The following is a 27,444-nucleotide window of genomic DNA, read 5'->3' as shown; positions in this document are numbered from 1 at the left end:
CCACACATAAGCTGACGCTTCAATGACAGTGCTACACAAAGGACGTTTGGAAAGTGTCGCAAAGATAACTGCATCATTATCACTCATTACATACACGTTAGCAAGATCACTTGTAAAAGACTTTTTTTTATACAATAATAACAATATCTTCATTTCAGCGACGTTATGAATTCAGGATGACAGGGCGTTTCAAACAACGAGTCACTGTATTCGAATTTGGCTAGTCAGAAATGCTAAATAATCATTTTACCTACAGACTGACTTGCTATCCTTAGGCTGCACAAAGTGAAATTGTATTAAATGCATATTTTTAAGATATCAAATATTACAGTTTCAGAGACAAGGGTATAATTGTAATAGATTTAGGTCTATTTTTGTCTTAGAAGACCACGTGTTGATTTATTTATTTTATTGACGAAAATATAATTATAACTAAGCCACGTTCCAAAGACTAGGTTCTGAACTAAAATCGAAAGGTGGACGGGGGGGACGGACGGAGACACTGGTGGCATGAGCTCACATTTGTCTTTACCGAAATCGATGAAACTTTGACACTTGTGATTGTATATTCGTGAAATAACTTCTTTTCCACCTTCCCGAGGCCAGGGAGTTAACTGACTATAAAAGTCTAATGTTTTGAGGTACAATCGGGCATGCTCTTTCAAAGAAGATTTCAAAGAGATACTTAATCAGAGTTACAACCATCTTCCCGAGGCAAGAGAGTAAACTGACTATACAAGTCCAGTTTCCACCCTTGCCGAACTAGGCTGGTATTATGGAGTTACATTTTGGTCTATGCATAGTCCAATCAAAATCCGATTCGTAAACTGTCGTGCAGATTTCGGTCGGTTGCAGGATTTGCCAACCATGTACACCGCCAACTCGTTGTCAGCAGATATTTTCAAAATCTTTTCATGTTTTTAATTAAGGTCCTCACGTGATTTGATGCATTTCGCGTTGTAAGACCCGTTTTATCACGATATAGAACTTGATAAACGATCAGATCGTCCTGACTGGGCGCCACCATTTTGTGTGAAGCAAACGCAAGTGATACGAGAGGTGGAATCTGATTGGTGCATAGGAGAGGTTTAGAAGGGACATAAATGGTAATAGCCACTTCTGGCGCTACGATCGAGCCCAGGAATTCCAACCTAGTTCGACAAGGGTGGAAACTGGACTTTTAAAGTCAGTTAACTCTCTTGCTTCGGGAAGATGAGTTTCAACCTTCAAGGCCTTAGTTAAGCTTTCAAAATGTCTTATGGAAGACATGTAGAGGACACATCAGTGACCAAAAGGATGATCGATGCAATTCCCAATTTTGACGTGTAACATAATGTTCCTGTGCTTTTTGAGGTGAACAATTGACTTACCTTTGTATGTGTTTGTGACGGGTGCCACCGGTGGGGCAGGATACGCTCACCTTTTCGCAAACATCTAGTATCATCTATCACTATTTGATAGTGGTTCAAAACCACATGCTCAAGATGCAGTCGGAATCGTACACCAGACTGCTTTCAGCAGAGATTTCTCAGGATGATTGAAAGGGTTGTGTCGCTTTTATGTGCTATGATATTGAGACCAATGGTATATTCTGATGTTGCTCGATGGGGAATATGGCTGATTAAGGTCTATAGAAAGATGCTTGTTGTAAAAGACGGCTGAAATGGATCTGCTGTTCAGGCTCTGACTTGGATCATTTGCCTGTCAATGTCCAACAATGGTGTAGCTATCTGTAACCGCTCTTACTGTCAGTCTACAACTTTCCCTCATTTGGTTTGGTTTGGTCTGTTTGTTGTTTAACGCCGCACTCAGCAATATTCGAGCTTTAAGACGGCGGTTTGTAAATAATCGAGTCTGGACCAGACAATCCAGTGATTGACATCATGAGCATCAAATCCACGCAATTGGAATACATCAACAAGCATCAACCAAGACAGCGAACCCGACCACCCAATCCCGTTAGTCGCCTTTAAGACAAGCATAGTCGCCTTTTACGGCAAGCATGGGTTCCTGAAGACCTATTCTACCCCGGATCTTCACGGGTCTCTCATTTGGTTTTGGATTTTGCTGGAATACTGCTTACTGTGACGACTTGTTTATTTGTTTGTTTAACGCCGCACTCAGCAATATTCCCGCTATATGACTGCGGTCTGTAAATAATCGAGTTTGGAACAGACAGTCCAGTGATTGATATGAAGCACATGTACTTTTACAGAGCCCCCTATATAAAAATGTTACTAAAAATATTTTAGTTTTAAGTTCAATGTTATATGCCAATTATGTCTTATGTTGATCAGTTAGCTTTTATTATGTCATGCCCATATATTTTTAAAGTTACTGCCAAAACCTGCATGGATGTCTTAGATGTTAGAAAATTACGTTTATATACATCTTAAATTTTTATAAATATTTTATGCTATTTACCCTTTTTACTAACGTATATATATTTATTCCGTATTTTACGTCCGTTTATCATTTTACGTTCTATAGTCTCTCATAATCCCATACGGGATGTCTCATCACAGGTATTTTGTTATGTGACCTGTATATATATTTATTTGTATGAGGTGAGACATGAAATAAATTTACCTACCTACCTACCTACCTTCCTACCTAACTGACATTATTTATGGATTAGTCCACTCAGGAAGTGTGGCGTTAAACAACAAACCAATAAACGTTCAAGCATATGGTTGATTTGGAGAAAGCCCAGATTCGCCTTGAGTTCCCGTACATGCCCATGTTCAGCGCTGTCACGAAAGTGGTTAACGCTTAGATGCTGCGTCATTGTGAATCACAATGCTGACAGGCTGTGGTTTAACTGAAAGTGTTCAAAACAGCGTGTAAAACAACTCGTTGGTTACAGACACTGTTGGTACAGTGAAAAACGACCCCGCGTGCGGTTTACACACATTGAAAACTGCCATCCCCGGGGTGTATCTAAGATTCTGTAGTGCATTGAGCATTAACTTTAAATCACACTGGATCATTTTCCATTTATCCTTTCCTTAACGGTCAAAGTCATGAAACGCGTCGTTAATAAAAATAAAGATGCAATCCATTAAATTACTAAAATATATTTCCAAATATTTCCATATGAACAAAGATACTTTTGTCCCATATAATCCGTCGTTCGAGTCGTCCCAGCCAATGGAAACGCAACACCCCACTGCGTCTGTGAGCAGTAATGTTAGTTTATGGATGTTTTACGTTGGAAAAAACAACCTACATGCACATAAATTATATATTCACTGACATTCAGGATGCTGAAATACACATATAAATGATTCGCTTGTTCGTTTCCCTACAGATGACAGCTTTTAATATATAATCTAAATGCCTAACTTGTTCAACCTAGTTCACATCGCTATATGGCTGAAATATTGCCGATGCGATGTAAAATTTAACTCACTCACTCGTTTCCCTACATAAAACCCGTTCCATTGATAATTAACCTCTTTTTTAGAAATATGCCATGTGAACCTATTTAACGAATTTGAATATTTAGCACAGAAACATGTCATTGTGGAATAGTATTCTATTCAGACACCGTTATGGCCTCTTGCTTCATCTGCCATTTGCAAAATATCTCCGTCATAAGAACGAGTCCAATTATGTTGTCAAAACTTACAGACAGGCGGATATTGGATTACGCGATAGAGATTAAACGCGCTTTATACAACTAAATTGGAATTCCCATTCGTAATTCAAACCAAAGAGTCCCCGTGGAGATTTCAGCTTAGAATTGGTCCCCAGCAATCTATGCTGGTCGCCCCATAGGGATTCCGGGTTAGAATAGGTACCAAGCAATCTATGCTAGTTGAACCGTGGGAATTCCGGTATGCTTTGTCCTCAGCAATTTATGGGGGTCGTACCGTGGAGATTCCGGGTTAGAATTGGTTCCCAGCAATCTATGCTGGTCGTTCCGTGGGGAGTCCGTTATGAAATTGTCCCCTACAACCTATGGGGGTCGTACCGTGGAGATTCTGGGTTAGAATTGGTTCCGAGCAATCTATGCTGGTCGTTCCGTGGGGAGTCCGTTATGAAATTGTCCCCTACAATCTATGGGGGTCGTTCCGTGGGGAGTCCGTTATGAAATTGTCCCCTACAATCTATGGAGGTCGTTCCGTGGGGAGTCCGTTATGAAATTGTCCCCTACAATCTATGGAGGTCGTTCCGTGGGGAGTCCGTTATGAAATTGTCCCCTACAATCTATGGGGGTCGTACCGTGGAGATTCCGGTTTAGAATTGGTCCCCAGCAATCTATTTTATTTTCTATTTAAACATATTTTATTGCAAATTAACTTTTTTTCTACTGTATCCAACATGTACTGAATAAGCAAGTAAGAAGGAAAACATAAACCAGTACAGAAATAGATAGTGATAGATGATTCTTGTTACATAAAATTAATTTAAAATCTGTTTGTTTCCAATAGAAATTAATGGAAATATTTATAAATTGAATTAATTTGTTACCACTTGAAATTGTTGCTAAATAGGGCTGAGCCCCTATATTCATAATGCTGATGACAAAGATTGTCTTTTTAAAGTATATTTCTTACATTCGAGAAAACAGTGAAACGAATTTTCGCACGGTGAACCGAAAGAGCAGGAATTAAGGTCTGACAAATTAACTCTAAATAAATGCTTCTATGTCTAGTTCTTTTGTGTACAATATTACTTTCACGTTTTCCATTACTGAAATTGCATGGAGAACTTTTAACATTTGGATAATTTTTTTTCTAAATTCAGCTACAGAAATACTATTTTTTAACATTTTCATTTTGTGAATGCCGCTGTTTTAAAGAGTCTATAGTAAATGACTTTTGAAAAGTACTTGTGCTGGTAAATGGAACAATTGTGCTATGTTTATTACGTTGGTTATAATTTGCAGCACTTGACCTACTGTGTGGTAATAAATAATTTAGGTTTGGGGAACATTCGTTTATTACTATTTTGTGTACTGTCATAAGTTTTTAATTTCTTTTCTCTATCTAGGAAGAAAATTTGGTCAAACCTGTAAATTCTTTGCAGTATCAATCTGTATTAATTCAGATTTGTTGTCATTACAGCCAGAACGGCTTTCCCATAGTTCGAATGAATATTCTTAAAAATGTTAGATAGTGTATCTTTTTAATTTTACATTTAGGTTTACGAAATTGCTGAGGCCATATTTTTTTCTGTTGACCTAGCAGTAATTGAAATATGTGCAGTCCATTTCGTATCTTGAGATAAAGTGATACCTAGAAGTTTGTGAGTTTCTACAATTTCAATGGCAAAGTTAGCATAATAAATAGTTTGATAACCCCGTACCTGTTCGTGACTTAAAAGAATATATTTGGTCTTGGTGGGATTAAAATGTACAAGCTATGTGCTTGCTCACAGATGTAGGAAGAGTTGATTTTGATTTAGTCTTTCTTCAATTTAAACCATATCAGCAGATGAAGTTCCTATACAGGTATCAGCGGCGAATAATCTGGTAATATTTTGAATTTGGTCAATTGTATGATTTCTGCAAACAAGAAAAGAACGGCCCCGGTACAGAACCCCACGGACCCTTACCTTTGGTGAATCTATTACTAGATAATCTACCATTAATACATACTCTTTGGCAATGATCTGACAGATAACTACGACACCACACAAATAATTTAACAGTAATACCCTATCGTTGTAGCTTTTAAGATGTACTTTTATGTCATACCCTGTGAAATACCTTAGAAATATCACAGAATACCAACCAAAAATATTTATGACTATCAAGCGAATTACAAATATGATTATAAATTTCAATCAGTTGATATATACTGCAACTGTTTGGCATGAATCCCGATTGATATTTGGAAGTATTTTATTAGTCTGGTCATTTGGTCGAAATGGCCAACCTCAAGAAAATTGCAACAGAATTAATTCATACTTTATGTTATTTGGTAGCATGTCAGCTTTCAGGAAAAAAAAAAGTCTACCAAAATCAACTCATGGGAATGACCTTTCTCAAGGTCACAAGATATAGGCCTATTTAATTCGTATTCTTGGATATTTGTAGGAAGGAAGAGATTCAAATTTATTATAGTTTTCTTTCTAATATAACTAAATTAAAGAACAATCTGGGTATACAACTTTTATTTACTTTATAAAAAATATCACAGGGACAATTTAATTCATTATAATAGTTGAAGGTCAAATAGAGGACATATATGAAGAGTGTCCGAGAAGTTAAATGTTGCCATAGATTTTCAAAAATTGGAATGAAGTCATACATATTATATTCAAATGTAAGATAATCACACTTCATATATCATTTTAAGAACTTAATGTACTAATTGTGGAAGAAATGATTTTGATAAGTCAAGTGTCCTTCAATACAAGTTTTACAATTTCGTACAAGTAATACTATTTTGTCCGTAGAAACGGGTCGTGGCAGAATGTTCCTTTGATTGAGACTCTGCCCGAATTGTGACTCGCGTACAAGGGGAAATGAATATCGTATGTTCCAGTATACTTGTTTTAGATTTGAAACAAAATTATTACCAAACTATTGTCGTATAAATCCCAACTTTTATAAACTCCGATGCTTATTCACAACTACTGACAGTTGAACACTCATTCGTTTAAGTAAGTATATTGGTTGCATATTTCAGAAGTTAAATTTTTTGTTGTTGTATGATGCCGCACTCAGCAATATTGCAGCTATATGACGGCGGTCAGTCAATAATCGAGTCTGGACCAGACAGTCCAGTGATTGACATCATGAGCAGCGATCCACGCAATTGGGATCGATGACATGCATCAACAAAGTCAGCGAGTCTGACCACCCGAACCCGTTAGTAGTCGCCTTTAACGACAAGCACAGTCGCCTTTTACGGCAAGTACATATGATACTGTGATGTTGTTGTGCTAGATGTAAATAATATAACGTAGCTGTAGTTTCGAAAGATAATCCAGTAATAAAACACTTACAGAACAATAATCATCTTTAATGTCAATTATATCATGTATGCTATTTCTCATATCACTTTAATACATTGTAATTTGTATGCGTATCATGTTTGGGAGAGGCATTCAGATAGGCAAAATTTGCTTGTTTGTCAATCCCTCCACTTTATGGAAATAAATATGTTAATATCATGAAAAACTGGAACTTGGTAACGCATGGGTAGTTGGCCGAGTATAGTCTATTCTGGTGAAAGGGGCCCCGGCGACACTCATGTCAGCCGGTTATCTATTACTGTCGCTGATACGCTGAGTGAACACAGGCTATACTGACTATAGATTCATTTATTTTAGTGAGCGAATCTATTCAATTTGAGTATAAGTACAAGATAATCATAGACTATTGCATAGCATAGCAATATGGCAAACGCTCAAGTGAGTGAGTGAGTATGACTTTACGCCGTTTTTAGCAATATTCCAGTTATAGCAAGGCGGGGGACACCTGAGTAAGTGAGTTGGGTTTGACGCCGCTTTTGACATTATTCAAGTTATATCACGGTGTGTCAGCTTAATGTGGAAGGAAAGCCCGAAGTGATGCAGGTCCTAGACGTTTACCTCCTCGGTGAAACCCACGAGCACGGGTATGGTGCTGACAAACCTAGAAACGTAATTGGGGCGAACCGTGATTCGAACCCACAATCACAAGTTTCTGGGGTGCCCAAGGGACGCAACTCTGCACAGCGAATCGCGGCGCCTTAGACGATTGGGCCATCCGTGCCCTCGAGAGCAATCTCATTAAAATCAGATCTTAGTTCTCGCTACCGCTAAACAAAGATCTGAGGACATCCCATTACGGGTCACGTCAGAACGACCTTTCTCGACCTTTTTTGACCGACCAATGAAATGACTGACAAGAAATCGACATTAGCCAATCAGAAGGCAGCATTCTCGAGCTTTACGACACTAGTTTCAAATTGGCGACTACGCTTCGAAACATATTTTGACGTATTCCCGATTAAAAAAATTTAAACTGATAAGAAGAACACTCTGGAATGGCTTAGAGATGGCCTAGATTGTAGCGATATAATCATAAAAACCCGTAACTGTCGTTCGGAATACCCCGTGTCACTTTCATGATCTGGTAAGCGACGCTCTGATTGGTCGGATGAAAGGTAGTTCTGACGCGACCCCTAATGGGATGTCCTCAGATCTTTGTTTGTCGGTAGCGAGTACCAAGATTTGATTTTAATGAGATTGCCCCGAGGAACACCAGAAATGGGCTTCACGAATTGCACCCATGTGGGGAATAGAACCCGGGCCTTCGGCGAATAAACACACAAGTGCCTCGCTGTATTCCAAACAATCTTTTGGGACAGTATTTGGTCTACTCCTGCTACAAATTTAGTTTCAAGACAAGAAACGGAGACAGAATCCACTGGCGCTGTTGTCTGAGATCATGCCATTCCAGAATGGTAGCCGTAATTCTGAAAGAAGAACAATGTCTTACAGCATCGTGCCAAAAGAGAGTAAAGTTGTTTAATTCCTATATATTTCAAGTAATTACATCTGCATTTGCTGAATTTTCCTGGTTCCGTTTTTCACCAATTTCCCAGACAAAAAAAAAGTTACAAGCCGGTTAAAAGAGTTAATTTTGTGACTTTAAACAGTAAAACAAATGCACTCAAAACGAGAAATGTCAATATCGGGTGTTTTAGAAATAGGTAACTTGTTCCGATATCAATATTGTCAAGATTGGTTGCAAAACGTAATGAATTTAATGAATTGCAAATTACGTACGCATTACGCAAATGATTATACATCATGTCACTCATGGGCTTCCATACATTTTTTATTTTATCAAGGAGGGTCCACTTTTCGATATATTTTTTCACATTATTATGTTTCTAATAATTGTAACAATGTTGGATGAATTTATAAAAGACAGGTATATGGTTATCGGTCGTGTTTAACACACATGTTCTCTGCTGGTGCGACCGTAGTTACATAGCAGACGACGCTACACAATTTATGGTTGATGGGCATGTTAGAAGTATATTGGAAGCCAACTGCTATTATTTTCATCATTATTACTACATCTTTGAATAAATGTGTATTTGTCAACTTACCATGAAATAATACGGCTCCGTTATCGTTGTTTTTTTCTGAATATTTTCCAAGGCACTAGCAGGATCACTACGAATTATCTCCCTTTGCGAGCTCTTCTTGATGTACGGCGGCCCGTAGATGCCATATTCTCCTCGTTGGTTTTTATCTTTTTTGATGCGGGAATTAACCATTTTTCCCAAGGTTGATTTTGGTAGACTCTTTAATAGGATAAGTTTTAATCCATACTGAAAGGCCTCAGGCCCATAGTACAATTCTGTTTTCGGGAGTGGTTACAGATCCGTTTAACAGGTCATATTCTAATTAACATAGCATGATAAATGAACATTGATAGATTTTTTAGAGTATCTTTATCAGTTGTTGACATGATCGTTGTAAATCTTTGTATAGTGGGATGTACATAACCAGGCAGATCAATCTATTTTCTTCTAAGGTGGTCGTATTTTGTACAAACTAACAGAAAATGAAACTCATCTTCAATCACATTTAAATCACATTGCTCACATATTCTCAATTCTCTGTCTATGTTTCTATGCCTGCCTACTTCGATCCTAAGTCTATGAGAGCTGCATCTAAATTGTGCTAAACTTATTCTAAACCTTTTAAAGTTGATGTCAAACAAATAGTATTCTGGGGAAATTGTTGTCTTGAAAAGCTTGTAATAATTGCATTTTTCTGCACTTAAAACATGCGATGCCCATTTTTGTAAGTATATATCCTTAAGTCTTTGGCGTAAAGATACTAAAAATGAATCGGGATTGTTAGGTACACATTGATTACGCCAAACATACCCATAGCCGCAATCATTTAATAACGACTTTACGTCATATACCCAATTGCGGCTTCCATGTTTTTCATACAATAACATCATATTGTAACATTTTCTAGGTAATCTACCAATAAGCATTTTAAGAATCTTGAACCAATACTTGAGAATTCTAATATGTTGAAATATGTAAAGTGGTACACGTCCACATTCACCATATACCATAACACTCGATGTAGAGTTTTTTACGCCAAGGAATCGTTTACAAGCATATAGATGGACCAGTTCAATAGTTCTGTATTCAGTATGCCCCCAGACCTCTGCTCCATATAAAAGAATTGGAGTAATTTTTGTATCAAATATTTTAAAAAAGGTTTGATATGAGAGATCAGTGAAGGTTTTCAAACTATGTAAGATTCCCATTAGTATCTTTTTTGCCTGCATTGCTGCATTACTGGTGTGGTAATTCCACGTTAATCTGCCTGTGAAGGTTACTCCCAGATATTTATAAGAAGTGACAATTTTTAACGGTTGTGAGTTGAAGAACCATTTTTCCCTACTTGATAGTTTATTTCCCTTTTTGAAAACTAACACTTTCGTTTTCTCAGTGTTCACTTGGAGTTTAAAATTAGAACAGTACAGCTCCAGTTGATCTATCAAATTCTGTAAACCTTTTATCGTACTAGAGAACAGGACTATATCATCAGCAAAAAGCAACAGAAAAATCTTCACAATATCTGGATGCAGCTGTATACCATCCGTACAATTTTCCTTAATTTGTGCAGCTAGTTCATTGATGAAAAAACAGAACAGGAATGGGCTAAGAATACAGCCTTGGCGTACACCAATGTTACATGTGAAGACATCAGAGTATATTCCCCGATTTTTACACATGACTTTACATTTTGATAAATATTGCATAATAGTTTACCCATTTTATTACTCACCCCATTTGAAAGAAACAATGACCACATCATATTTATAGACTCTTTAATACAAACTCAAATACATTCAATTAAAAGGAAACAGTCGTAAAATATTCTGTTGCAATTTTCTTGAGGTTAAATTACAGAATGACCAGACTATATTTTCCAGAAAGAAATTATACATTGAATTTCTTAAAAATGTCTCGTTCAAATATTTTGAAGAGACAAAATAACAGTGAAAAATGGCTGTAGTTTGAAGGGTGGTATTTGTACAATGGCAATGATGAGCCTATGCTTTCTCAAGAGATGAAATGAATAACAAACATAGAGGTTGGATATGGATATTTGAAAATCTGAAAATAAATCAGTTACTGTGTTGTTATTATTGATCAGAGGTGGTATAACGTTGCTGGGTCCAGAATCTTTAATGAAGTGACGCAGTATTTTCCATTAATTAGAACTGTTTTCTTTCATTTGTGATGATAATAATTCATGTAAGTTTAGATAAGATAATTCCTTGGCAGATTGCATTTAATTATTTACCTTATTTTGTTTTCTATGTTCATATAAATCGCGTTCGCTGCATGTTTTTTTTCATGTCAATGCCGTTCGTTAAGCGTCCAAAAGAAAAAGGAATGTCGAGCTACGCAAGTCGGCTCTTTAGTTACGCTACGTAAACACTTCTTTACTAAATATTGTGGAATGATAAAGATTGCTGATAAGCAAATCTTTGTTAAAGTCACCGAGAAGAACAACCTATGTTCAAGTTGATCCCAATATGACACATGGATGTTTGCTGGTGTATACGGTGCACATACCTCGGAACATATTTTCATAACTGTATGATTCTAAATTTTCGTTTAGCATACGACAATGACGAGAAATATAGAATATGATACCCCCACCAACACAATTCCTATCTTTCCTATAATGATAACGATAAAGGTCTCATTTCAGATCATTTGTGCATACAGAAGAATTATGAGGGGTGTCTCTGTAAAACATAATAAATCATATTCAGAGATATGCGGGGAAATATGAGGTACAGGTAGTTTTTATCGTTGACTTCATACATTAAGGTGAAATATGGATATTTCTTTATTGTGCAAGTTCACTGAAACACGACCAGGACCTTGCCCAACATCTGCAACAATAATGAGAAGAAAGAGGATGAATTGGTTTAATATTGGACTCAGTGAATGTCTGCGCCAAACAGAGGTATATTTTGTACAAGACTACAGCTAGTGGATACAAATCTGTTCGTGACATCCATGAAATAACCAACTAAAGTAGACACTGAATGATTGATTCACAATGTGGAATTTTCCCTTTCTTAGGTGAGTTGAATAACATTTGTTATAATACAAATCTGGCGATGCACTGTGCGCCCTCAAATAAGTTATTTCCTAAAACAGGAAATATCAGTATCCATGCAAGAGCACCGACAGGTGTGCTGTTGATTGGTTTGTGTGAAATTAAGATAATTTGTCTTTTCAAAATATGAAGGATATAGAAGATACAATATCTCAGAGTTTTATTATTAAAACTTGTAGAAGTAGAGCACTGAAAAATTGAGTAAATGAAGGGCCATTTTGCATAAAAAATGCAACATTTGGGTCTCACAAGTAAACCTAAGTTTATACTCCTGTGAGACCTCAGTGTTTGTTTGGTTAATAATTTACGAGTATAACCATATTGTTGAAGCTTATGCAATATACCTGTATGCCATACCTTGTCAAATGCCTTAGAAAAATTCACAGAATATCATACAATTATTTTTGCAAATATGATTGTAAGTTTCGATCAGTTAATATGTAGTACAATTATTTGGCATGAATCCTGATAGATATTTCGAAAGTAGTGTATTCTCCATGCATTCTTTTAAAAATATGTCGTTCGAATAAATTTCATGATAACAGTAAATAGGCCTGTATTTGGAAGTTTGGGATTTATTTCCCTTTTTGGACAATGGTATTACATGTGCTGGTTTACACCGTGGTTGGAATGTGCTGTATTCAAAAGAGAAATTTGAATAACAAACAAAGAATTGGTCCCCAGCAATCTATGTTGGTAGCACTGTAGGGAATCCGGGATAGAATTGGCGAGGGCGAGGACAGTGGCTCATAAGATCAATCACTGGATTGTCTGGTTCAGATTTGATTATTTAGAGGCCGCCGCTGACTTCGGCGTTAAACAACAAGCCTGAATACCCGATCAGTTAGTCGCCTTGTACGACATGCTACAGGAGACCAATTTTCCACTGAGAATTATAATGCTCGTTCGTTTAGTTGTTTATGTAAGTCCTTCCCAAATCTGTAATAGTTAGTCTGGTGTCAATCGTCGGAAGCCTTTCGTTACAACACCCAAAGGTCTGAGTTAGTTTATTGCATGGTGCGTAGTCCGTTACCGTTGGACTTCATCACAGATTCATTCGACTTCATCACAGCTGGCGTGATGAGCCTGGGGCACCAGGAGACTGCCTATAGTCATGATAGGATTGACATAAGGTAAAAAGACTAATTATAAATCAAAAATCATTTTTTTAAATGCTTTCGATTTCTTTTAAATGTAAATTACCAATTCAAGAGAGTACCCAGTCCAGATTATCCATCGAAACAGATTCAATTTGGTGCAAAATAGCTGTGGAAATTATAGGAATGTATCACTAAAAATCAGCGATGACACCAGGTGTTCGCAAAAAGGGTAACCACCCCGCCATTCACATCATTGGCATAAAAAAGGAAGTATTTCTTGCCTGACTCCGCACAGCAGTACGCCTGTCATGCGACGGCGGCTTGTAAAAAAACCAGACAATCAAGTGATCGATGAAGCAGAAAATCCAGCAACACGGTAGGGCGTTTACAGATTTTGTTGAAACTGAAAAAAAACCCCAAACCGATGTTAATTTTGAAGTACACCTGCTGTGCACAAGAGCATAGATTCGGCTGCTTTTAAGTAAAGAAAAATTCCTTTTTGCAACACAGTAGGGGACAGCGTTAATGTCTCGGCTCAAACATTTCTTTTGTAGTTGACGTCATAGATAAATGCTACTGAGCTTATGGCTAAACTTGAAGACGAGCAGAAACATCGACCCAGTTGAAGTAAATATAAATTGTGAATGCAAGAGATAAACCTAGATTATCCACCGAAACAGAGTCCATTTGATGTAAAACGCAAAATAGCTGCGAAAATTATATTAATCAGTGATGACTCCGCGACAAACAAACCCCACACTTAGGAAACGCAGATAAGTAACCAGACAATGAAGAAACGCTGAGCATTAGAGCCTATTAATTTCTGTTTAATATTTTTTAGAGTTAATGGTTGACACTTACAATTTTGATTAAAGATTTTCTTAAATTTTAGTAAGAGACAGGTAGTAGTTTAAGTTTTAAGGGTCTTTTTCAATAATATAAGAAACACGAGGTGACCATTTAAACTTGATATTTAAATATGAACATTCTATTAGTGTTTTGTGCTTTTACATACTTGTCACTACACCTTTTGCCAAGACCGTTATGTGAACGTCCTGATGCGTGATTTTTAATTAATTGGTCTACGGATCCGTTGACGCTAAAAATCAGAAAAGAAGAAAAGAAAAGCCATTCTCATTTGAGAGGTTTTTTTTATTACAGCCGAGTCTGTCAACTCATTTAGCAATTAAATGTCACAAATTGTTTTCATGCGTGTGCCCACCCAAGTAATGAAACTCACCACGACAGAATGTTTAAATAATTATTCAGGATCTTGGCCATCTTGACATTAAATAATAATTCTAATTTTAAATACCTACCGACCATATATGTTATGGAAAAGAGAAAAAACAAACAAATTTGAACGGTTTTTATTGTCATGTTGGACCACTGACTTCAAGTTTTTAGAGAAAACCAACTAAAGGTCTGAAGCGGTTTAGTATTACAATTCAACGTGCGTGAAATGGGTCTTGTATTCATTCAGACAAAAAATTTAAAATTAAAAATCGATATCCTGGTTTGGTTCACACTGTTAGTTTCGCGGTCATGTAACCTGCCTAAAGTCCAATGGAAAAACGTCTCATTAACGATTACTTCCACCTACATTAAATTATCATCGTAATGGTAAGGACATTTTTTAAGCATCTTTATTTAGTTACGACTAATTACATGTTTAAAGTTTTTAAATTTTTTATCCACAATAAAATGTAAAACTGTTATTTTGTGTCACGAGACAAATAGGACATCAGACGAGTTTTGAAGTTGACCTACAAAGGGGTTGAGAATCCATCGCGACACTGAAAAGTGGAAATTAGTTTTCTTTAAAAAATAACGCTTGTCTAATATTGTAACAAGAATATCACAACACCACGAACTGACATGTAGATGTGTTAAAGGTTTCCCTCAGGCACCACCACCCACGTTCAATATTGGATCAGAAACTGCATTTCCAGATGGGGCGAGTAACAGTGTATCAGAGATATGACCGTGACGTTACTATAACGACGTTAATATTTAAGTCATGTCTCAAATAAAGCATCGATACATACAAAATAGCTGTGCTCATTACATATCATTTCCGTCCTTATTTCAGACGCGTCAAATATTTGTGACAAAATCATATCGCTCAAGCAAACAAAACCTCTCTTCAATTATTTAAGCCGTCTCCTGCAATATCGTCACATTGGTTCTAAAAATTAGTTCCATCTGTTTCCAAAGTTATAAGTGAGTGAGTTGGGTTTAAGGCTGCTTGAACAGTGTTTCTGTTATATCACCGCTTAATTCCACGATCATGCTTTGAGCAATCTCATTAAAATCAGACCTCAGTTCTCGCTACCGCTAAACAAAGATCTGAGGACATCCCATTAGGGGTCACGTCAGAACGACCTTTCATCCGACCAATCAGAGCGTCGCTTACCAGATCATGAAAGTGACAGTCGGAATGTGATTTCTCATCATGCATCCTCAAAAACTTTTAAACAGAGTATTCCGAAAGATAATTACTGGCTTAACGACTGAATCTATATAATCTAGACCATATATTAGCCATTCGAGAATGTTCTTTTGTTCAGGTTTCAATTTTTTAAGCGAGAATTTGCCTAAATATTTTTCGAGGCGTAGTCGCCAATTTGAAATTAGTGCCGTACAGCGCGAGAAAGCTGCCTTCTGATTGGCTAATGTCGACTTCTTGTCAGTAATTCCATTGGTCGGTCAGAGTTCGCGAAAGGTCGGCCTGACGTGACCCTTGATGGGATGTCCTCAGATCTTTGTTAAGCGCCAGCGAGAACTAAGATCTGATTTTAATGAGATTGTGCTTTGAGCTTTCTGGTGTGACCAAGGGACGCAACTCTGAACAGCGAATTGCGGCGCCTTTGACGACTGGGCCACCGTGTCGCCCAACGTTATAAGAGTTCGACTGTAGCTATTGCGTTCATTGTGAAGAGGTTGTTAGGTCCTGCATCATGTGGTACGTCAGTACCAAGCAGGGCGTTCTACATGAACTCAAGCATACGACCTTCAAATAGGAGCCTGAAGGTCAATCATAATATCAGTTGCAATTGTGTGATGCAGTTTGTACTACGAAAACATATTCGAAAGCTTTGTTGAAATATGTCCATGTTTTAAAATTTAATTTCTGTCAGAAATACATTTGAATACATTTTCAACATCTCGTAAACCGATCGTTAAATGTAATGCCATTTACTGACATTTAATGGGTTCTTATCAATTTCATTGCCATGGTGAACTTGCAAAAATTAGCATTATGTAGCATAACAAGTGCTTGATCTCTTTGAAACGAGGTTAATTTGGTTATGGCTTCATAACACACTTTATAATCAAAAGACTTCAAACATGACTTCAAAAGTTATCAAACGACCTTGCACCATGTTTAATGACCCAAACATCAGAAGATCGGACTGAATACCTGTTTTAATAGAGGAAATATTTTGTCATTTGGATATTTACATGCAATGAGCTAGATGCGCGTGCATATAGTACACGAGTGTCTGAGATTAAATATACAGTGGCAGAAAGACTAAATGAAATGAAGTGCCGTGATAAACACATATTACTCTTTTTGACTAAATATGCCCATTAACGCAATTATAAGCGAGACAACGAGCAGATTTACTCAAGCGCAGTGCACTGTGTTACCAAACCATAGTTGGACGCTGACTGTTTGTGTTGTTGTCAACACTAAAACTGTGGTAGAAGAATGTCATGATTGATACAAAAGATGGATATAGATGGGTATCTAATATTGAATGCAAAGAGCTCGATCTCATATATAATTTTAAAAATAGATGCACCATGTGGGTCTCACAAGTTAAACTAATTTGATTTGGCTGTGAGATCTCGAGTTTGTTTTGTGCTTGATACACTTGTCAACCACGTGTAGAATCCGTGTTAGAATCGGCCCCCTTGTAGCCTATGGGTTCACTGCAATCTATGCTGGTCGTACCATGAGTATTGCGAGTTAAAACTGGTCCCCAACCAATAGAAAAAAATAATACTAAGATCTTTTTTTAAATATACTAGTAACATTGAAAACATGATAAAATAGAGAAGAAGCCACTGATACATAATTCTTGTTACATGAACATAAATATATTATGTGTTTGTTTTCACTTTAAAGTGATGGACATGTTTCATGATAAAATAATGAAATTTTCCTTGTGTTCATTGAAATTCCTGCATTCTGATTTAGCGAAATTCATGCATATTCATTGTCCAAACTACCTTTTAGATCGAAAGCCGAGAAGGAATGAGACAGCCAACGTGCAGGCTCGCTCGCCTCGGTTCCACAACTTTCATGTATTCGGGTTTATTTCTAACTGCCATTTTTCCAACTGTGTTTTCCCGTTCTCAGGGAACTAATGTTCGAATCTGGCGGCAACTGACCATGTCATTTGAAACATCCGCCTTCTCCCGGAAATATTTGTTCCGGTTCGTTTTCGTTGTCGAATTTAATTATAAGCATTGACTGTGTATTTTTCTCGGTTCATTGAGGTATGAATCGAAAAACCGATGTGCAAACTTTTGTAAGAATCCTCAACGCTACACACTGTTTACGAGTGTGCCATGACAAATTCAAAGGAGAACCAACCCTATTCATTCAAGATAACAGCAGTGCGAGTAAAGCCCTTACCGAACAGAAATACATTTTGTCTTATTTAGCATTCTCTGGTCGACATAAAGACCACAGTGTTTGGGTACTTATTCTCAAAAATACTCAGTCCCGAAAGATCTGAGAGAGCAGACTCGATGGATTGCTCTGTTTAATTGCAAGGACCGAGATTCATTTAAAGAGTGTCATCGTGAAATCAGATGTCATTCATGCCAAGAGTCGGCGAGATCAAGTTCGAAAACTGTTGGCAAGAACTAAGCCCTCAAAACAAATATTAAAACCTGACCAAGCAGCTACTTAGCAAAATGTAGCAGCTTCTCAGCTAAATGTAGGAAATATTTCCTTAAACAATTGCTTTGCAAAAATATGGTGGCAAATACTCATTCTTTACAACAGTTTATAATTTCAATTGTTTAGGATATTTCATATTTGTGTATTTTAGACTTTTATATGAAAGTGTATTACATCAAAAAGATGGAATGTGATGAATTTCTTGAAAAGACTTTCAGATGAATCCAAACTAGATCAACCCACTACAGAACCTGTAGTAGATAAACGTACAAAGCCATAAGTAGAACAACATAAAGAAAGACTTGGCGGCTGGGGGAAAGGCACTCAGTACTTAGGGACAACTTATACCAATGAAAAATGAATAAGATGTCTAACAAAGAAATTAAAAAAAACCTATATGCATGAAATTAGTCTCGACAAGCAGTTGCAATAACTAAAACAATAGGTACAGCTGCTCTATAACTACACACAGCTACAGCTGGTAGGCTCCCGCCTATTCCACCAGAACATCAGCCAAAGCTAGTTCGAGATCTCAATGAAGATCCATTTATTGGACATGTTTTAAGCACAGTGAGTTGTGAGCTTTACCAAAACTATTACAAGCTGATCCTGGTCGTCAGTTTATGAGCTCAGTGTCACAACGTATTGTGAAACATAATGTAGAAATAAGACGAGGTGATGCTGGTAATCATAGGTCACAAGTCATAGTAGAACGATGTAATTATACACTTGCAGAACGCTCATTTGGTCATCAGTATGCTCAGGGGATGGTGATAGCAGATAAGAGATCATGGGTGATTAGATTACCAGCAGTTGTAACGGCGTGGGATGATGAAGTGCCTCGGTTGATAAGAAGGAAACATGCTATGCTATCAGGTCCAAAGCAGTTACATTTACCAATACATATAGTGGACCACTCTGTGGACTCCACATTGATGGTAAATTTAGGTAGAAGATGCGGTATAGAGTACTGTAATAGGCAGTGCAGATTTTGTAATTTACAGGAAATTGAAGATGAGTTTCATTTTATGCTTGTCTGCCCATGTTACAGATATTTAAGAAATAAGTATTTACCTATTTATTACTCTTCCAATCCTACTTTATTTGAATATAATACACTATTATCTTGTAACCGCATTAGTATTGTAACTAATTGTGTTAAGTATATACTGGAAGCACTTGCAATCCGAAATACTGTCACTTAATACCCTCTGTCATCTGCCTCATACTGTATATTTCAATGAGTATTTGTACGTGGGCCTATGGCCTTTATACTGAAATAAAGAATTGACTCTCTGTATGAAGGAGGAAAAGTTACCATTTGATATACAGGTTCATTATCCTTATGAGGCTGATGAATTCGAAGGTGGTCGTCGTAGGGCTACCGATCTGGTCTTTGAAAGTTTTAGAAATATCGTGATCATTTACGGAGCCTAGTGAACCAGTGCTGTATTATCTTCATAGTGGTCCACGTCGAGGGTTTGTACGTGGTGAATTACTAAAAATTAATCTATAGATAGATCTACACTAAACTGCTTTGTATCTGACAACTGGTAGCTCCATAACATTTCTATATAACACGCAATGCAGTGGTTGAAGGATGGAGTCAACATTGAGTCATCAGTTTTCATTGCTATGTCTGCTACCGGAGGGTTGTGTGAACAATATCATTTACTGCAAAATCTTCTTGGTATTGCGTGACAGGTATTGTCACCTTGATGTTTTGTTTCCTACTCTCTTCGGGTTTTGTAGAGAAATGGTATTGGTATATCTGGGAATCATGTTTTGTGATGAGCTTTAAGTAGGTCTTGTGCTGTGTCATGTGCGTTCTGTCTTCCAGTAAGGATAAGCTGATTTAGATGCCATTGGGGTACAAAGTTATTCCATGTAATACAACTAGGTTAAGCCTATGTTATCTCTTGATATTTTACTTTAGCTGACTTTAGTCGCATGTGTATCTTCAAAACTTTCAAGTCCTCATTCTTTGCTTTGGAATCTTCTGTGGTTTCGGTGTAATAATCTGATCTATTAACCAGTTATGTGGAATTTTCACCTGTCTCCTGTCATTTTCACCTGTCACTTGACACGCCATTGTCCCCATTTTGGTAGTCTACCACAAGTACATGATTTATAAGTTTCGCGATGATGGATATTGATATCAAATAGATAAGTACACACATTTGCATATGCTGGCATTTTACACTCTTGTGTAATGCTTCGGGGTACAAATATAGTTGAGTGAGTTGCCACTCTATGAACTTCATTAGGATTAACACGCTGAAGCATATTAATCAGAATAATACCAAGATAACCTAGCACACTATGTTCATCTACATTTAGTTCCCGAAAGGGATAAAGACCATACACTACAACTGACTCAGGACAGCCTTTCTCGTAATAAGGTTTGTCAAGACCGGTAAGCATGCCTGGCTTGGTATAACGCGAGATTTCGATTGCATGGGAACCTTTCTTCCTTTCCACCTGCATAGGTTAAAATTTATCCTTTACCACATATTGACCTGTCTTTTCTAGGGGTATAAGCTTGATTCTCATTAGCATTTTACCTGTAGTGGACAATATATTAAGTATATTATTTGTAGACCTTTAATCTGTCAGTTTACAGTTAACCTCAGAAGAATGAAATTGATAAGTGCTATATGCATAACTTGCGCCATCGAGTTCAAACTCACATCTTAGGCATCAGCACAAAGTCAATCTATCTCCTGATTCTTGATATCTGGTACTGGAACTACCTTATCTAGGTCAAACACATTGTTAGACAGCGTTCGTGATGTTTTTAGACGATCATAAATCACTCCAAACGTACGCTGTCTTATTTAAGCAATGATTACCTAGATAATCTCATCCTTTGCATCAGGTCGTAAATTAAGTTGTCTCGCAATGTCTTTCAACTGCCTAACCTAATGTAAGTTGAAAGGGGTACATGTTGTATGTTCTTTGTTCATTGTTTCTCTTACTGGAATTTTTCTATCAATTCTTGCATTACTTTAGGATACATATTTCCTGGTCTCCTTTCTTTCCGAACAAGTTTACTATGAATAAGGCCACTTCTACTTGGTTTTCAAAGCCTGGTCACTCACTGAACGTCACTTTGGAATAGTTCTCCCTTTTCTTATTATTATACAGTGATGTTGACAGTGTCAATGTTTTCCACATAAGTCATGACTTTTAATAGGTAACCAGTGACACGTATTTGTTGCCGTGATTGTTGCCTTGACTACCGTACTACTGTACATCATATGAAACGTGGTTGTGAAATACACTGATAAGCGGACTGTTGAGAAATGTGCCATCAGCTGTGATTCATTATTTTGACCCACTTCCGATGCCTGAGGTTAATCTAATTCTGAATCTAAAAAGGAATTCTAAATATTACGCATTAGTTATGTAAAACTGTCTAAAAGCAGTGCACTAATTAGGTTAATTTATCTGCAATTATTCTGAATTAAACAAACTGAAAGAGCCATTTGTCCCAAATAATGACTTTGTTTATATTGCAATTGTAAAACAGCTTCTGTTACTTTGGCTGTGATTATCTTGTAGAACATGGCAGAAGTGCGGAGTATCAGGCTGTGGCGAGCTTAGGCAAGCGATGAAGTAGTAGACTCAGCTCTTCTGATGCTCAGCGAGTAGAACAACATAAGGTGACTGATCTAGTTAAGTTTCAAAGAGAATGTTCTAGTTGATCCCCATATAACACATGAATGTTAGATCGTCTATACGATGCGCTAAAAAATATTCACTTCAGTGGCAAGAAAACCTCGAAACATATTTTCATAGTTGTATGAATATTAATCTAAAGGTCATATTTCAGATCATGTGTTTACAGAATTAGCAAGGGGTGTCTGTAAAACATACAATATCATTTACAGAGATTTGCGAGGTAGTTTATATCGTAGACTTCTTACATTTAGGTGAAATATTTCTATATTTACTTCACAGAAACACGACCAGGAGTTTGCTCCACATCCAATCCAGTAATGAGAAGTAAGAGGGGGATTGGTACAATATTGGACTCAGTGTAAAACTGTGCTAAACAGGGATACATTTGCACAAGACTACAGCTAATGGATAAATAAAAGTGTTCATAACATTCATGGAATAACAAGCGTCGGCAGTGGATGACAGGTTATTAACGTGGCATTCTTTCTTAGGTGAGTTGAATCACATTTGTTATAATGCAATTCTATCGATGCTCTGTACGCACTCAAATCAGTCATAACTGAAACCAGGAAACATTTTATCCAGACAAGGGTACCGACAGGTGTGCTATTGAGTGGGTAATCTGAATCAGATTCAATTTGTCTTTTCACAATATGAACGATATACCAGATAAGGTATTTTCAGGTTTATAAATAAAACGTGTAGAGGTAGAACACCACTTTACCACTGAATAAACGAGTAAATAAAGGGTATTTATATCCAATGAGCTAGGTGCGTATGCATACAGTGCATGAATGAGTGTGATGAAAGATAGAGTAGCAGACAGACTACATAAAATAAAATGCACTGATACTCATGCAGTAGTCATTAGGACTGTGTCCATAAACGCAATGCTGTGCGAGATACAAGCAGGTTTACTCGCAGATTTAGCGCAGTGCACTGTGTTCCCAAACCATGCTGTGTGGCTACTGGCTGTTTGTGTTTTAAAAACATAAAACTGTGATATAAGAATGTCATGATTGACACAAAAGATGGATATATGGGTGTTTCTAATATTGAATGCAAGGAGCTCTATCTCATATAATTTTACCCATAAATGCACATGTGGGCCTCACAAGAAACACGGATTTGATATGGCTGTGAGACCTCAGAGCTTGTTTCGCGCTTGTGTTACAGGTCAACCCCGTGTACATGTATATTCCGGGTTAGAGTAGGCCCCATCAACCTATTCCGGGCAGACCGTGGGGAATCAGGGATAGAAATGGTCCCCTGCAATCCATGCTGGTCGTACCATGAGTATTGCGAGTTAAAATTGGTCCCCAACCAATAGTAAAAATAAAACAGGATTTTTTGTATCGTAACCAACATGTATTTAATATACAGGTAACATGGAAAATTAGAGAAGAAGCTACTGATACATAATTCTTGTAACATAAAATAAAATAAAATATATGTTTGTTTCCACTTTTATAATGCTTATAAACAGGGATTGTCTTATTAAAGTATAATCAAGAAAACGCATTTTCGCTTGGTGAAACGCAAAAGATTATTTCGCGTTTTACATTACTGAAATAGTACGGATGTCTTATTACATATGGATTATTTTTTGTTTTAAATTCAGCTATAGAAGTACTATTATTTAACATTTTTGTTTTGAGAATTCCACTGTTTTTAGAAATCTATATCAATGACGTTTGAAACGTACTTGTTCTGGCAGTTATATAATGTGTGTTGTGTTAGTTAAAATTTATATAATGTGTGTTGCGTAAGTTAAAATTTGAAGCAACTGATCTATTGTGACGTAACAAATCATTTAGGTGTGATACCCGTGAAGATCCGGGTTAGAATACAGAATAGAACATAATTTATTTCGTTTGGTCTGGCCATGAGGTCAATAGTACAGATGACTGAATAATATTTGGCACATTATATATAGGGCTTCAATTTGTGTTGATTTTGGAATTTCTAAATTTACACAATTTTTCAAGATAAAGTTGGCTTGCGGGAATAAAATGTTGTCGTCACATATTGAGAGTAACGATACAAACTTGTGCATGGTAGGATATTCATAATCATACAGGGGAAATATTTTTACCTTAACTTGATATAAGCTTGACATTATAATCGTTTAAACAGCAGCTATATTTTGTTAGAGCTCTTTTTAAATTTACAGTCTTAATTGAAGAACGATATTTGTCAGGCTGTACAAAAGATTTGTAGAGAATTCTAGGCTTGGTGAATTAGGTATACAATCTGACCATTCTTGCACAAACAAATCTCGTGTTCTTTGTTTAAATGTATAAGTAAAAGCATCACAGTCTCCGACATATTGCATCAACCATACATTACCAAATCCATAGCTGAGCAATGTATATCTCACAAATGAAACCCAATTTTATAACGTAATTCGTCATATGTACACAACATGAAATTATAGAATAATTTGCCTCAAGGCATTTTTAATAGCTTACTCCAATACTTAATTACTCTCACAACACCATGTTCATACATTCTTGATCTTCCCAGATCACCTAATACAGCAGAATTCGAAGATCTGTATCCTATTTTCAAAGTTTATTTACAATATTTAGTATGTATTATTCCAATCCTTTTTCGTACTTCTGTAAATTTTCGCATCATATAGCAAAATAGGTAAAACTTTAAAATCAAAGATTTTAAAATATGTATCAACGTTTGCGTCTGGATATTTCATGAAATTCATATACCAAGATATTTATAAAATATGACACCATTTCAATTTGTGCACTATTAATAACCATATCATGTTGTGATAGAGGTCCTCCATTTTTTAAATACCATAACTTTACTCTTATTAATGTTTACTGTTAGTCCACATTTATAGCCGCATCCTTCTATACTAGTTATTCTTTTTGCAGGATCAGAACATATTTACACATCATCAGCAAATAAAAAAATAAATATTTCATCAATATCATAATCATTGAAGATACCATGAGTTTCATCACTCTTCGTAGAATTTACTGTGTACATAAAAAAACCAGTAACCTTTGAAAGCATACATCTTTGTCTAACACCGCATGAGGTATCAAACAAATCTGTAAAATGCGGAGAGCTGAGCTTCACAGAAGCTTTAACGTTGTCATACATATATTTAGGTACATTAAATACATTTCCAAGGATGATTTGTATCACCACTAAATACCGTAATTTTGTCTTAAGAAACATATCAAAAGCTTTCTTAAAATCAATAAACAAACAGTAACATTTACCTCCTCTTTCTCTTAAATAATTGTACGAAGAACACATATATTATGTACCAAACTATGATTCTAATATGCACGTTTGAAGTTCAAACCAAAGAGTGAGTCTTGTATCCACTACTGATGTGAGGATTTCCCCATAATATGAAAGAGGGTGATACCCCGATAATATTTTAGGTCAGTTCCTTGCTTAACCCTCGTGGTGCCTGGACGTCAGTAAGCCTGCATACCGCTCAGTGCCGCACTGTGGTGACGTCGCGGTTTCAAAAACATAAACATTGTATGTCACAATACGTATGACAGTTTGGAATGTATATCTTGAAGAAATCCCGGTAACGTCCATATATGTTTCAGTGATCGTGCTCTTTTATTAGTGGTAAAAACAACTTCGGGGTAATTGACATCGTACGTTTTCAAAGGACAAAATGTGAAAGATCGCTAAACAGCCCTAAAATTACTCAAATTGGCATCGCTCAATATCGGACATCATTAGTAATTTTTAATAATTAACAAGATTACTAACGTAATACCATCCAAGAGTAAGAATACATGTAGTTTCAAATAAAATCGTTGAAACGTTTTCATGGGCAGCAAATCTATTCAACAAACCTATTTTCGATCACTCGCAACTCGGGCGCCATATGTCATTGCTTCGTTGTGCAATCACACAGACCGCTCATTGATACTTAGTGTGTCATGATGTGTTGTTAATGGTTTAAATCTAACTTATAAAAAGCTATAAACGAGATGTAATTGGACAATTTTAATACTTGAATTTGAAAGCTCAAGAAGGGCAGATCTCGAGTAGGCTATATTTAATACAAGGAAACGATAACTTGCACAGTACGGGTGAAAAAAGGCAACATTATTGTTTTACGGTACAGGTATAAAAATATCTAGATTAAGTGAAAGAGAAAATTACGAAAATATGAATAACTTCGATTTAAGTAGTGTTAAATGTATAATGTACGTGAATAAGTATACAGTTGGGACAAAATATGTCTTTCTGACCACTCAGGTCATATTATTTCATATGAACAAGGATTTTGTCTGAAAATATTTACGTGTTTATGACATGGGTGCATAATAAAAATTCGCAGTCATTCGCTTGTTGTTCAAACATGGCCGAGAAAGGCCGAGAAGAGCGGTAGCCACTTTACCAATCTCGCCATATTTCCCAATCCGTAGCATTGTATAAACTATGAGTTGCACGATGTTAAAGCTAAGATGATTGGGGTGATGATGGCTATATATTTTTCTTTGCGCACTCATTTTCTCGGGACCATATATGGTCCCTTGGTCCCTTGTGAAAAGTGAGGGACCATATATGGTCCCGTGGCACCAAGAGGGTTAAAGAACGTTCTTGCGAGAAGTGTCAATAAGCCCATTTTCCAAGCCTGTGGAAAATATCTCTACATAAGTACGTATTAATAAATATGGCATTATGCCATTACATGATTCTTTAAATATTTCAGGTGGGATACCATCGATACTGCCGAGGTCATCATCATCAGATGGTACATATTCTGTGTCATCATTAATTGACCCATGCGGGCGTTACGTCAGCAAACAAGATGAATTTACATTCATGATATTCATGTAACAGTTCAAATAATTTACCTTCTTTATTGTCTAGTCCATTTTCCGATCCTCTTTGGAGGTAAATATATCATAATCCTAGTAAACATGCTTCAGCAAAAAATATCTTCCGCATAGAAAAAGACACAGTACATCCCATAGAATACACATATCGATAATCCCCCTTTACCAGGTGCAGTATGCTTGACGGGTGTTATGCCCGGGATAGGCTCACCACTGCAGTGCACTAAAAGTAGTAAAGACACGACGATTGCAGCTTGAAAAAGTCACTTAATTAGTCCACCACACACACCATCCTCCATGCCGCTACACACACCATCCTCCATGCCGCTATTGAGATTCACATGCACTTTTTTCATCATCAGCGTTTTTCTACACGTCTGCACTGTCGCCATTGTAGGTGGCGCTCCTAAAATGCGAATAGGTTATTAATATAGGTCTTACATGCTTGCCTTAAAGAGGCCAGGCGCACTGACTTGGTTGAATATCACAGGATATTATACACAATTATTTATGATCCTAATTACAAATATGATTATAAATTTCAATCAGTTGATATGTAGTACAATTGCTTGGCATGGATCCTGATACATATTTGGAAAGTAGTTTATTCTCCAAAAAGTAATTATAGATTATTTTAATAAGTCGTTCAAAATATTTTTTTCAAGACATGATAACAATCAACAGTCCTTTATTTGGAAGGGTGGGATTCTGGGATAGAACTGTCGAGGGCGAAGACAGTTGCTCATAAGATCAATCACTGGATTGTCTGGTTCAG

General features: G+C 36.7%; 1 protein-coding gene across 2 annotated transcripts in view; it reads right to left on the bottom strand.

The window, feature by feature from the left end:
* LOC124128980 (protein kibra-like) overlaps positions 1–27,091 on the bottom strand; it is a 250,613-nt gene extending 223,522 nt beyond the window's left edge. The window contains exons 1-3 of one of the 2 annotated variants that reach the window (XM_048387531.1): positions 26,688–27,091; positions 9,060–13,626; positions 8,201–8,417 (exon numbers count right to left, since the gene is read on the bottom strand). In XM_048387531.1, the coding sequence (XP_048243488.1) occupies positions 9,476–10,744 (1,269 nt within the window). In that variant the 5' untranslated portion in view covers positions 10,745–13,626; positions 26,688–27,091 and the 3' untranslated portion in view covers positions 8,201–8,417; positions 9,060–9,475. Of the gene's footprint in view, positions 1–8,200; positions 8,418–9,059; positions 13,627–26,687 lie in introns of those variants that run through there. The other variant, XM_048387530.1, reaches the window with a different exon arrangement.
* Between the last annotated feature and the right edge of the window lie 353 nt (positions 27,092–27,444).

This window comes from Haliotis rufescens, unplaced genomic scaffold, assembly GCF_023055435.1.
Source record: "Haliotis rufescens isolate VD_foot unplaced genomic scaffold, xgHalRufe1.0.p SCAF_7, whole genome shotgun sequence".
In the NCBI taxonomy this organism is placed as follows: Eukaryota; Metazoa; Mollusca; class Gastropoda; order Lepetellida; family Haliotidae; genus Haliotis; species Haliotis rufescens.
The sequence above is the reverse complement of the archived record's forward strand: the minus strand, read 5'-3'. Positions and strand labels throughout refer to the sequence as shown.